The sequence below is a fragment of the Lagenorhynchus albirostris genome, chromosome 13 (assembly GCF_949774975.1).
Source record: "Lagenorhynchus albirostris chromosome 13, mLagAlb1.1, whole genome shotgun sequence".
NCBI classification, from domain to species: domain Eukaryota; kingdom Metazoa; phylum Chordata; class Mammalia; order Artiodactyla; family Delphinidae; genus Lagenorhynchus; species Lagenorhynchus albirostris.
This window is the reverse complement of record NC_083107.1, coordinates 53,968,568-53,982,659: the sequence shown is the minus strand read 5'-3', so window position 1 is coordinate 53,982,659 and position 14,092 is coordinate 53,968,568. Positions and strand designations below refer to the sequence as shown.

Below are 14,092 nucleotides of genomic sequence, written 5' to 3'. Positions count from 1 at the left end.
GAGGTGAATGAAGTACCTTAAAAGACACTTGGCCGAAAGAATGAAGTCATTTTTTTTTTAAAACAAAGAAATACCACTCTATTTTATCATAATTTCTAGCAAAAAAAGCATGGGACTAGAACTCAGGAGGCCTGAGTTTTAGTCCAAATCTTTGCTACTATGAACCATAAAAGAAGGTACCATCTATAAAAACATAACAAAATTTCTCGGGCCTTTGCACAGACAGTGCCCTCTAAGTGAAATGCTTTTGCTCCCACTCTTTATGTGGCTGGCTCCCAGTTCATCCTTTAGTTCTCATCCCAAACATCACTTCCTCACAAAGATCTAGTCTGAAACAGATGCTTTCCACAGCACTTTCTGTTACAGCAATTATTGCATTTTACGGACTTTCATCTTTTTAAGGTCTATCTTTTTAGAACAAGACTGTAAGATGTGAGCCATAATTATTTATTGAAGGGCAGGAGGGAGGGACGGAAGGAGGGGAAATTGGTCAAAATGGGAAGCCACTCAAATATTAACAACCACCTTAGTTAAAGGACTTCATCCAGGAAGTTTTAGGTGACGAAATCTGCCAATGCCAACTTATAAGGGTTCATGATGGGAGACGCTGTATCAGATCTAAGTTAGAGCTTAGTTTCTCTCAAGTCAGAGCTTAGATGATATTATGCCTCTGTTAATTCACCATACCTTCTGCTAAGGTCACTATCCTTCAATTATTAGATATCATTTGAGATGACTGAGTAAAGTGTCTTAAAAATCCCTACAACAGGGCTTCCCTGGTGGCGCAGTGGTTGAGAGTCCGCCTGCCGATGCAGGGGACGCAGGCTCGTGCCCTGGTCCAGGAAGATCCCACATGCCGAGGAGCGGCTAGGCCTGTGAGCCACCGCCACTGAGCCTGCGCGTCTGGAGCCTGTGCTCCGCAACAGGAGAGGCCACAACAGTGAGAGGGCCGCGTACCGCAAACAACAACAACAACAAAACCCCTACAACCACTATCCTAATTCAGATACTATTAATCTCACTGTCCCCAACCCCATTTCATCTAGCACACATTCTTCTGCTAGTATAAATTTCTTTCTAACACTGCTGAGAGTTCACTGTCTTCTGCATGAACTCAAGCCTGCTTATTCTGATACTGAAGGGTCTCTGGGAACAATCTACCCTTACAAAATACTTCCTATAAATCCTATACCCCAGGATGAAAGAACTATTTAAGAAATCAGAAAGAAATAAAACTTTGTTTGCAGATGACAAGATATTATATGCAGAAAATCCTAAAGACTCCACCAAAAAACTATTAGAACTAATCAACGGATTCAGTAAAGCTGCAGGATACAAAATCAACATATAGAAATCAGTTTCATTTCTATCCACTAGCAGAATATCTGAAAAAAATAAAATACCATTCACAAGATGAGCAAAATGATTAAAAAAAAACAACCTAGGAATAAATTTAACCAAGGTTGTGAAAGATCTGTACACTGAAAACTGTAAGACTTTGATGAAAGAAACTGAAGACATAAATAAATGAAAAAATACCCCGTGTTCATGGATCAGAAGAATTAATATTGTTAAAATGTCTATACTATCCAAAGCTATCTATAGAATCAGTGAAATCCCTATCAAAATTCTGAATGGCATTTTTCACAGAAATAGAAAAAACAATCCTAAAATTTGTATGGAACCACAAAAGATCACAAATAGCCAAAGCAGCCCTGAAAAAGAACAAAGCTGGAGGCATCACACTTCCTAAAACTACACTACAAAGCTATAATAATCAAACAGAACGGTACTGGAATAAAAACAGAAGCAAAGACCAATGGAACAGAATCAGAAATAAACCTTCACATATATAGTCAACTAATATTTGACAAGGGAGCCAAGAATACTCAACAGGAAAAGGATAGTCTCTTTAATAAATGGTATTGGGAAAACTAGATAATCACATGCAGTAGAATAAAATTAAACCCCTATCTTTCACCACTTACAAAAATTAACTTGCAATGGATTAAAGACTTTAACATAAAGCCTGAAATCATAAATCTCCCAGAACAAAACACAGGGGAAAAGCTCCCTGATACTGGTCTTGGCAACAATGTTTTGGATAAGACACAAAACCATAAGTGAAAAAAGCAAAAATAAATAAGTGGGACTACATCAAACTAAAAAGCTTCTGTACAGCAAGAGAAACAATCAACAAAATTAAAAGGCAACCCATGAAATGAGAGAAAATATTTGCAAGTCATACACACATGCGCACACACACACCACACACACTATTCAGCCATGAGAAAGAAAGAAATTCTGCCATTTGCAACAAAGAAGATATACCATGAAAGCATTATGCTAAGGAAAATAAGTCAGACAGAGACATGGAAAGACTGTATGATATCCCTTACATGTGAAATCTAAAAAAGCTGAACTCCAAAAAAACAGTGCATAGAATGGTGGTTGCCAGCGTCTTGGGGTGGGGAGAAACGGGGAGATGTTGGTCAAATGGTACAAACTTCCACTTCTAAGACGAAGAGGTACTGGGGATCTAACGTACAACATGGCAGTTATACTTAACTATACAGCGTGCACGTACACACATACACACACACACACATACACACTCATATACTTGGAAGATGCTAAGAGTAGATCTTAAATGTTCTCACCACAAAAAAGAAATGGTAATTACATGAGGTAATGGAGGTGTTAACTAACACTACAGTGGTAATCATTTTGCAATATATAAGTACATCAAACCAACAGGTTGTACACCTTAAACTTATACAATGTTAAATGTCACTTGTATCTCAATGAAGCTGGAGAAAAAAAAGGAACTACTTAGAGACTTCCCTTTTCTACTTCTTTGTTCTACCTCTAATACCTTTAATACATTGCCCAACCCTATCAAACTCCCAAACGTGAACAGTACTTACCACATCCATCAAGCCACACCCTAAACCCCATTTTCTCAATAAAGTCTTACCTAATTTCCTACACTGGGAATAATTTTCTCTCTTGAACTCTCAGAACTATTTGTATTTTTCTTACAGCAGTCAACACTTCTCAGTCTTATATAGACATTATCTTCACGTATTAATCTCACATTAGCTCCTTGAGGGTGGATGTAAGTCTTATTTACTTTTCCCTCTCTTTTACTAGAAAATAACACTCTGAGTATATATACAATAAGAATACATATGCTCATTACTGAAAACTCAGAAAATACAGAAAAGTATATAGCAAAATGCCAGCTATAATTCCACCCTCCTGCAATAATCCATGGGTAGAATTAAAATATAAAACTATGTTAAAACGTATTATATATATGTATGTATACCAACTCATTTTAAAAGCACAGGTCATATTATACACTGAATCTTGTCTCTTTCTTTACTTAATGAGACCATTTGTATGACTTGGTTTATCTTAGCTCCCACAGTGTTTCAAATACAAAGAAGCTTTATTGTATATTTTGCTTTGGAAATTCAACTCTAGTGAATCTACCCATTAATAAGACACTATTGTGTTTTGGGGAATAATAAAAATGTTCCTCAGTATTGATAATATTCTTTCATACGGTGATACAGTCCTAGTTTATTAATTTTCATTACTTTTAATATTTCCAATAATCCTTAGAAAACCACAAGAGAGAACTCCAGGTCTTGAATTTTAATAGTAAAAAAATCAAGTTCCCACTTTAATTCAATTCCAACTAACCATTAAAAAAAACAAAAAAACCCCTAAAAACGTGCTTCAGCATATTTCCATATATTGCACACCCTGCTGTCCTACCCTAGGGTACTGCAGAGGGATTCTGTAAAGCTATTCTGTATCCTTTAAGCAATTCTGTACACATTCACTATAAAAACTGTGTCATCGGTAGACAGCCATTCCTAAATGATTACACTCAATGATGTTGTACATTGGCAAAGCTTTAAAGTAATTAAGATGCAGCCTCCTCTCGCCTATTCATGTGACAAACATGCAACTTATGCTAAGCATCATACTGTGAATTATGTGGGATGAAGAAAACACAATCTCTACCTTTAAGGGGCAAAGAGAATTAATAATATTGATTACTACCATAATCCAGGAAACATGCAAGCTGCTTTACATACATTATGTGATTGAATCTTAAAGAAAGATACTATATTTCCTTTTAGAGATGAGGAAGCTTAGAAAGGTTTAGTAACTTATTTATTATCACACTAGCAAGTAGATGACAGAAGGAGAACCCACTCATGCCTTTTGTGCTTCCTATTATGTCTTGCTTATTACACAAAGAGAGCCACATGATTTCCTGCTGTAGAACCTCTAATCACTATTATCTGAATACCTGAGCTTTATTTCTGCTCTGATCAGTGCCTTACTAATACTGATAACATGCATACAGAGTACAGAACTCAACAGGCAGACAGCTTCTCTCATTTTCAGATACATAAACTGTGCACCTTCGATGAGAGAATTTATAACATTTTCTAGAAAATACAAATGAACTACTCGAGCTATAGAAGCACCTGTCCAAGACAGCATACTCCACACTTCCCTCCGACAGGAGGACAGATTGAGTTAAAGACAGATAGAAATATAAGAAAGTTCTGAATTAATTTCACAGTCCTTTTTCATACTAGACTTTTCTTCGAAAAATGTCAAGAGAAACTAATAATTTTCTGGGATGTGTGCCTCTATTTTCAAATCCATTATAAGCAGTCATCAACATAAAAACAAGGAGGCCAAACACCACCTTTATGTCTCGTCCACCATGGGCAATTTTGGGAAAAGACATGGAGTAACAGTAAAGTATATCTGAGAGAAAAATGATTACTGATGTATTCACAAGTTTATTTTACTCATATTAAAAGTAATATTTCTTAAGGCGATGGGTCCATCTTCTCTGAAATGATTTTTTTAGGAGATACAGAATTGTTTAATAATGAAATTAATCACAATTTGGACAGACTTTATCGTTGCCCTTTGACTTATCAATTTCAGTAAGCAAAATTTCAATCAAGCCTAGATAAAATATACTAATCCTAAATAGCCCAGGTTTGTCACCTACCATTTCCCGTAAGCTGCTTACCATAGTGAAAAAAAAAGAAGAAATTTTAAATTAAATGCCAAACACCTGCAGACAGCACTTGTTTGGCTGATTAACTTATAGACAAGCATTACAAATAAATCTGAGCATGGTCTGCAGCAAATTAAATTCCACTGCTTTTAAGAACAAAGAATTCCTTGGCAAAGAGGATTAGCAACTTTACACACAGGAATGCCAGTTTAATTTAATTGTTCCACAATCCAAGATTTAATATGCAAATATCATTTTGATATATAACAGTGAATTTAACAAAGTGAAGAAACAAATTCAATATACAACCAGGCTGCCTTTTCTGAACTGTAATTATATACAATAAAGAAGCTGGCCGAGTCTCTCCCTCTCACCCACATTATTGATACTGAATTACATTAACATGAATCAGAACATGTGTAATTAAAGGTTAAAATTTGTAAACATATTCTAATTAAGAGTCTAAATAGCTGTACAATTAGAATACTGGAGTTAAAATCATACCTCAATGATCTTCTTGGCCTCTTTGTAATTTCCTGTTTGTAGGAAGGCAAAGAAGAGATCATACAGCATAGTCATTTCACCTTGTTCTTGGCTCACAAAGTCCATTGCTAGAGAGGAAAGAAGAAAATATATTAGAAGACAAAATATAGACTAACACTATATCACTTGAAGAGTTCTGAACAAATACAAGAAAAGTTTAAAACAAATATTTAGAATAACTTAAAGGTTATAGCTAAATCAACCAATTTTCTGTCACATTCCTTATGAAACAGCATACATTTATGACATTAAGTACCTGTGACTAGCTTCAAAGAGAACTGGTGAGGATAAGGCTGAAAATCTCACAAAGGCAGATCATCAAGAAGCGGACCAAAAAATAACAGAGGGGGGCTTCCCTGGTGGTGCAGTGGTTGAGAGTCCACCTGCCGGTGCCGGGGACATGGGTTCGTGCCCCGGTCCGGGAAGATCCCACATGCCACGGAGCGGCTAGGCCCGTGAGCCATGGCCACTGAGCCTGCGTGTCCGGAGCCTGTGCTCCGCAACGGGAGAGGCCACAACAGTGAGAGGCCCGCGTACCACACACACACACACAAAAAACAAGAGGGGTGACTTTTCAAAATGAAGTTACTAAAATCAAGTACATTTATAATGTTAAAAATATACCTGCTATTTTTCAACTCAGAAGTGTAACAAAGTTTCTCTGGATGTGCTTGCCTTCCTGTTAAATTCTCTCTTCACAGCAACACATTAAGATTAAATAAGCAAGAGGGGAAAAAAGAAAACTAACAACACTAACGAATTAGAAGGTGACTAACCTTTCTGAATCAGATCAGTCTCGCCTTTCTCTACCAGTTTACATAGGACATCATGAATCCTTGGTAGTATTTTATACTTTTTATAGCAGTCAATCGTGACTTCAAGAGCAGTAGGTAAGTCATCCCTTGGAAACATCAAAATATTAACAGTGAATAAAATATATCTAATTAATTTGAGAGCTATACAATGACCAGTCAAAAGGTACACGAGTGAGTTTTATTTAAGGTAGAATATCACGAAGCCAAATTGGAAAAAAAAAATACAAGAAACAATCCTTATATAAAAATCAATGTTCAGAGTACAGACATCATTAGTGGTTCCCTGTTTTCCCTGCTTCAACTTTTATTATTTTGCTTGCTAAATGGTACTTATTAAAAAGTCCAAAAGATGAAGGCATTCTCTCAGATTATATATAAATTGCTATAAGAATGCATTATTCTAAAAACAAGGACTACTGTCAAATATTTTTTCCAACTACTTTGTGTTTATGGTCCTCAATAATTCCAGATTTGGGAAACTTTATTAAATGTCCATCAACAGTCATCAAGAACTTTTCAAGCACTTTCACCTTTCTCATCATATGTTTCATACTGCTGCCTCTCCAGATAAGGAGGAACTAACTTTTTTTTTTTTAATTTACTTTTGGGTGCGTTGGGTCTTTGTCGCTGCGCGTGGGCTTTCTCTAGTTGTGGTGAGCAGGGGCTACTCTTCGTTGCAGTGCGTGGGCTTCTCATTGCTGTGGCTTCTCTTGTTGCGGAGCACAGGCTCTAGGCACTCGGGCTTCAGTAGTTGTGGCGCACGGGCTTAGGTGCTCCGCAGTATGTGGGACCTTCCCGGACCAGGGCTCAAACCCATGTCCCCTGCATTAGCAGGAGGATTCCTAACCATGTGCCACAAGGAAATCCCAGGAAGAAGTAACTTTAGGATTCATACATATAGAAACTTACTGTTGCTAAACCTAGGATATTCTTAGGGTTGGTGAATTCTAGAACTCTTTAAAAGCTTTTCATAAGAGGGTAAGCTTTTAAAAATTATTTCCAATTATAAAATCGAAGCTTCTCTTATGTGGTTAATTAATTAAAATAAAAAGATATTTTCATTAAGTCAGTTTATTAAATAAGTGTGGAAACACATTCTTGTGTGTCCTCAAAACCTACTATTTCCCTTGGAAAATGACAGTATGAGAAATTATTAAGACCGTGAAAAAGCTGTAGAGATTATGTGATCCAATTCTACTTGCCACCTTCCTTTATTTTTAAATAGATGAGGAAATTAAGGCATCTAGAGATTGACTGATTAGCCTAAGGCCACCAGGTAAACAGAGAAAGGCACTGTCATCAGGTCCCTGGACTCTCCCCCCTTTCAGTTGAGTACATCTAATTATACATTATGCTCTATTAAAAGCAATGTTGTTTGTTTAACCTAATAAGGTGGTGTAATATGGAATAAGAAATTAAAGATTTTTGAAAAGAAAGTATGAAATGTATTAAAAAAAGCATGGTTAGAGACATGGACCAAAGTACAAGTAGCGATAACAGTGACAATCCTTGTGGAGAAAACACATTTCTCTCACATGTGCAACAGTTTTCAAAAGGAAGAAAGCCTTTTAAAATTTTCCATTGAAGCCCTAACATTTTGGTTCATTATACAAATGTTATGTTGCCCTAGATTGAATTACCATTTTATCTAGATTAAGGTTTTAAACTGTACTAAAAAGTAAAGTATCATGCAGAAGCATTAATTTTACTACAATACTGACACAGTGAAAATGAGCCTATCCTGACGGAACTCTACCTTATCCCCTTACTAAGCCCTGTTTACAGTGCATCTTCCGGCACCCCACAGAGTCATTTGAATTTTTGTCATTTGGGGTGAAGACTAAATTACAGGTTAATTTCAAAACTGCAAGTAGATGTTGCAGGCTAGATTACTGTCATACAAGAGAAATGCTACCACATATGATATAAAGCTTTATATAATCAGTATTTTCCCTTGCTTCAGATACAAGTTATTACCTTTTTACAATTCCATTTAATGGAAAACTACCAAAATATTTAAGAGAAAAACTAACACACACTGATTTTTAAAAAGCAGTATAATTTGCTTTTTCAGATCAATTTCCAAACTAGGATAATATTGTCTCAATTGTATTTTCCCTACATTAGGTCAAAGCTATCAATAAATGAGGGAATAATTGTTCTGTCAATCAAAGAGACATGTTAATAGTCTTTGGTCTCCAAATATATGCTTCTGAAGATTATACATGCTCAGAACAACAACAGAAAAGACAAGTATAGCAAAATGGAAATAATTCATATATATTTGTTAGTAATTTTAAGTAACAATGTCACTGACCCCAGGTTGCCAACAAAATGAATTAGAAATCTATAGTGAAACATTTTGTACAAAGTGTGCTTACTGATGATAGAAATGAACTAAGGTCTAGTCGTTTCTTTTCAGTCCTTATTATCTACATTCTGACTTGTGTTTGGTTGGATCACGTCACTTTAAAGAGATAAAAATGTCCACTCCTCGTATGATTTGATGTCATCATTAATCTTTCCTATTAAAGCTTGAAAACTTTGGGTGAGGGAAATGAAAAATATGAGAAACTATATAAAATTCACATTACTGTGAAAATAGTTGTATACGCATAGGACTTTTGAATTTCAATCCCAATTGATAAGTACTACATGCAGCTTGGCTACAGCAGTGTGACACATTTCTAGAAGTGGTGATGAAAGCAGATTATCACAACAGTTGAACTCAAGGACCTTTGGGTTCCCTCCCAGTTCTAATACTCTAACGCAAGGTTCTATGAACTTGAGCTTGTTAGGTTCATCATCTCAAATGTTTCACACCAGCAGAAAAAATCATCACATGAAAATACCACTTTTATTAGGCTGGATGAAATCAGTAAGTGCAGTAAAATATCAAATGGGAAAAGGTGGAAACTGCCTTATACCCAAAATGTGGGGGAAGACTTTATCAATCAGTGTATTTCTAGTTTCTGTGACCTAAAATGATTCTGTGATTTCCTTTGTACACTTTAAAACACTAGAACTGATTTAAAACTCTACTCTAAAATAATAATCTTTTGAAGAAATCTTGTTGAAAACATTAATTCTGGATTCAAAACTTACCCCATGCTTATTTCAGTATACACGCATAATTCCTAAAGCTTTATATACAAACGGGTCACAAATTTTTAAAAGTCCAATCCTGATAAAAATTTAGCCACTGCTTTCACAAACCTCAAATAATACTAAGTGAAAATCAACTCTATTAACATACTATTATCTCTAAGAAAAATCCACTGTGATATTTTCAACGACTAGACACCCTCCCAAAGTATTTCAATGATATACATAAAGTGATTTTCATAAATAAAACTATACATGCTAATAAAAAGTAATCAATCATTTAAAAATATTTTTGATTGATGTAAATTAACTCAACATAGCCTTTATCAAAATTCTGGGAGCCTATGAAATAAAAACAGAACAGTGGAAAGGAAGATTCTATAATTCTAAATTTTAAGAACACACATATATATAATAGACTGAGTCCAATAAGAACATGGCAAATCTGATGTTACCTCTTGTGTTAGTCCTTATTATGAAATGAAAGTATGCTTTATGTCATTGACAGAAAAACAAACCCTGGACATAACATTTATATGAGGCTGATCATAAAACTACCTACTTAAAGGTACCAGAAAACAAAGTCCTCCTAACTCAAATTCCTTTATATATAACTGTAAAAATCACAAATGTGTTTCATACAATCTTGAACAAGAACAACCAGTGACAACTATCTACCTACTGGTAGCTTTAAACTTAGTTTCCTTACCTATAGCAAATAACTTCCAATTTAATCAAAATTTTAAATGACAAGTATTAATTTTTTAATTGGAATAAAGTGCTTCAACATTATGCATAAAGTGTTGGTGAAGTGGCGATTTACCTAAAGAGCTTACTGACTGAAAAGCTCTCAAAATCTGAAATCACTGGAGAAAAGAGGGGCTTTAGGGGAGAAAAAAGTTCAAAACAAGGGAGGGGGAAACAAAAAACACCTTAACACTCTAAAAACTGACTATTATATAAATCTTAAGCAGATGTTCAGTGTGGAAAGAAATCAATTCAGGAGAAACCATCGACTTCACAAAAATTATTCTGTGAAGAGAACCAGCCCTTGAAAGAGCTAAATGTTTCTTTTTCTGTTCATCATCTATAAATGCGGAATCTTCAAGGAGACTAGTGTTGCAATTACAACTAATCCTCCCAAAAAAATTAACTGTGTTGAAGGCTTTGTAATTTCCCTAGGTACAATTTAGCTGTCACTTACTTTCAAATTTACTCAAACATGCTTTCGGAACAGCACTAACTTCACATGTCAAGTGCTTTCCAGCCAATTGAGTCTAAACTGGAAGTCGGTGTTAAACAACTGAATGATTAGACAAGATAGCTCATTTCCCTGCTCTTTTGTTCAGAATAAAATGCCACATTTACATTATCAGGCTCAACAGGATTTTCTGACAGAGGGAGAAAAAACCCTACTGAACACTGTCCGTACGAAGCACATGAAGCCTGTCATTTACCAATCATCCTTCAAAAAGCAATAGCCATGAATGTAACTTAATTACGACCCAATGATCCTTGACGAAAAATCATCTTATCACTGTCCTGTCCCCCTAGGGCAAATGAACCACTTTTGTCCTTTGGCACTGATGATGCTAAATTCTTAATTGCAATAATGGAGTAAAAGAGCCAAACCTCCTTAATTTCCTTTCAGCACATAAAGAGTTTTACTCTAGAAGGCGAGCATTCCCACAAATAATAAAAGTATCCAGTACAAATGAAGATGCCAAAATTAAAGGGGAGTATATATGACAGAATAACCAGCATTATAAAAAGTGTATTTCCCACTTCTGCAACATATTGAAGTGTTACAGTAAGTTTTAAAACGTATTGGTATAGGTTCATCTTACAGAAATTGTGACCTTTATGAAGAACTCAAGATTAATTTAGCAAGAGTTCTGGGAGGATTATATGGACAAAGTCCATGATTCACTTAAATGAAATGCATGTGGGTATATACAGATTATAGCACAAATCAGCACAGAAAAATCCTAAATGGAAAGCAGAAATTAAAGATTCTTTGATCATTTGCACTAAATAATCCAGTTAAACAGCTTCAGATATTTTTCATATGAAATGAAACCAAAATGGATCAGCTATACAAGTGAATCTGAAACTGCATCATACAAATTTTTATGCTTTAAAAACTAAGGGCTTCCCTGGTGGCGCAGTGGTTGAGCGTCCGCTTGCCGATGCAGGAGACACGGGTTCATGCCCCAGTCTGGGAAGATCCCACATGCTGTGGAGCGGCTAGGCCCGTGAGCCATGGCCGCTGAGCCTGTGCATCCGGAGCTGCTGCTCCGCAATGGGAGAGGCCACAACAGTGAGATGCCCGCGTAACGCAAAAAAAAAAAAAAAAACTAATGGCCCAAATTTCATTAATTTTATTTCCTTTATCATAGCATAAAGACTAATCAAAAGCTCTTTTAACCTATTTTAAAGCATTTCTTTCTTCCTTAATATGGAGGATCCAGGTCATCTTTCTGGATCAGGCATGATTTCAATTAAAAAAAATTTTTTTAAGTAGTTACAAAGGAAAATGTTTAACATTCATGTGGACTACATGTAGACATGTGACTTACAGAACAGTCCCAGTGTAAATGAAACACATGAAAATTTTGTTCAAATCAGCATACTTCTTTTCAGTGCAAGTATTATTTTGATAATACAAATCAGATTAGTTTAACAAGTTCTTCAAAATTTTGCAAACCTGTTATTTTGGATTTCCTTTGGCAAATGAATAAAAACAAAATGTATTATTTTTCATAACTGTAAAACTTTTAAAACAATATCCAAGTAACAAACTGATACAATATTAAATTTCTCCTGTGTTTTATCCAATGCTGGAAAAGTCAGTCCAAAATTAATATCTATTGAATCTTAAAAATCATCTTTCTAAGGAACTCAACCTCGCAAATTTGTTCTAGAATTACAATTTGTAAGTGACAGCCTTCTTCAGAGTCTTTGCAATGACTTTCCAAAAAGATGCTTGCCCTTGAAAGGATGAAGATTTTGTAAAGTGTTCTGAAATGTTTCTCATAATTCTACCTCAAGTTTGAATAAAAGCCTCATTCTCCAGATGAGTTCATACCTGCTGAGGCCAATTACCTGATATTATTGAAGATTAAACATATTTAATCAAATCAAATACATGTAGACTTTTGGGCAGGCTAGCATAGTTAATCCTAGTACTGCACTTGTCATGATTCTGAATTAATTAGCTATCTTCCATCAGTTGGGAAAACACAATTGAAAATAAGTTGCAAAGTCAATGTTTTCCTCCAACTTAGCCCCCACCAGGAGTGCTACTACTGTTTTCTGCTAAACATGAAATTTCCTTTATCTCCTTTTAATTATTCTCCTGACTCTAAAAGAGTCAACAAAACCTTTTTATCATGACAGATGAAACTGAAGATCTTGTCATGGAAACTGCCTCTGCAAAGCAAAGATAGCAAAAAACAAAAACAAATTCAGGCAAATAAAAATAGAAGGTAATTTCTCTTTGTATCTGAAAGTAGTAAAAAAAAAAAATCATAAAAGAAACTAATTTAGATTTCTCGAGCCCAATTAACAGGGACAGTCAGATTTTACTGAGACACACAAATCTCTGACTGTACAGTAAAATCTGAAGCACAGAGTATGCTCCACATTAACATCTGAATCCCATGCTATTTCCATTTTCCCTTGGGGGAAGTTCTCCTTGGTTCATGAGCCCCATCTGCAGACCTCTTCTGGAAAACTTTTGTATCTCCTCTGTCTTCAAAGTATTTCTATTTGTAAGATACTTTTTCTACCATGGCCTCATTTTCATTGTTAATTATTTTATTTTTGCCCAGTGGTGGAGGAGGGCCTAATTCTTCTGGGCACTGGGCCCATTTCTTTCAAATCCCTATGCAGAGCTCCACATGCAATTTGCAGAGACGGGTCTTTTAAACAATCAAAAAAATTCTAGGAGGAAGCATATTAATTATAGGATTTCTATATAAAGTAGGCTGTGAACATGAGAACTCAATAACACAATAATTGTTTGAATCACTATTTCTTTAAAAAGATGTAATGCTGAGATTGTGGAGGTTAAGATTTAGCCAAATCATATTAAGCTGATAAACTATTTTTTGATTGATGGCAAAGAAATTATTTCATAAAACATTTATGTGCATGTATGTGTGTGCATATATATATGTGTGTGTACACATATTTCCTAAAAAGAGTTAGTTAAAAGAGATGTTTTTATTCCACATTTTAAATTCAATACTAAATCATTCATTATATTCAATTAATTATACCCCCTAATAAATAAAGAAAAACTACCAGAAATGTGGGAAGAATATGAGAACCGTTAAGATTTATCTTTTACTTTTCTCCTGACACTGATACGGCAACATCCAAACTAAAATTAGAAAATCACAATCACAAAATAAGCAGATTAAAAATTGCATTAAGCCATGGAAGAGATGACAAAGAGGTAAGATCTGAGAAATTTTTTAAAATGGAAAAGAAAAACAAACACAAAAGGAAAAGAATAAAGGACACTTTATCATCTTACTAAAATGTTTCACTCATTACAAGA

General features: G+C 35.1%; 1 protein-coding gene across 2 annotated transcripts in view; it reads right to left on the bottom strand.

The window, feature by feature from the left end:
- LRPPRC (leucine rich pentatricopeptide repeat containing) overlaps positions 1 to 14,092 on the bottom strand; it is a 103,717-nt gene that overhangs the window by 36,387 nt on the left and 53,238 nt on the right. For both annotated transcript variants that reach the window (XM_060169847.1, XM_060169848.1), the window contains exons 24-25: positions 6,382 to 6,506; positions 5,567 to 5,673 (exon numbers count right to left, since the gene is read on the bottom strand). In XM_060169847.1, coding sequence (XP_060025830.1) covers positions 5,567 to 5,673; positions 6,382 to 6,506 — 232 coding nt within the window. The remainder of the gene's footprint in view (positions 1 to 5,566; positions 5,674 to 6,381; positions 6,507 to 14,092) is intronic.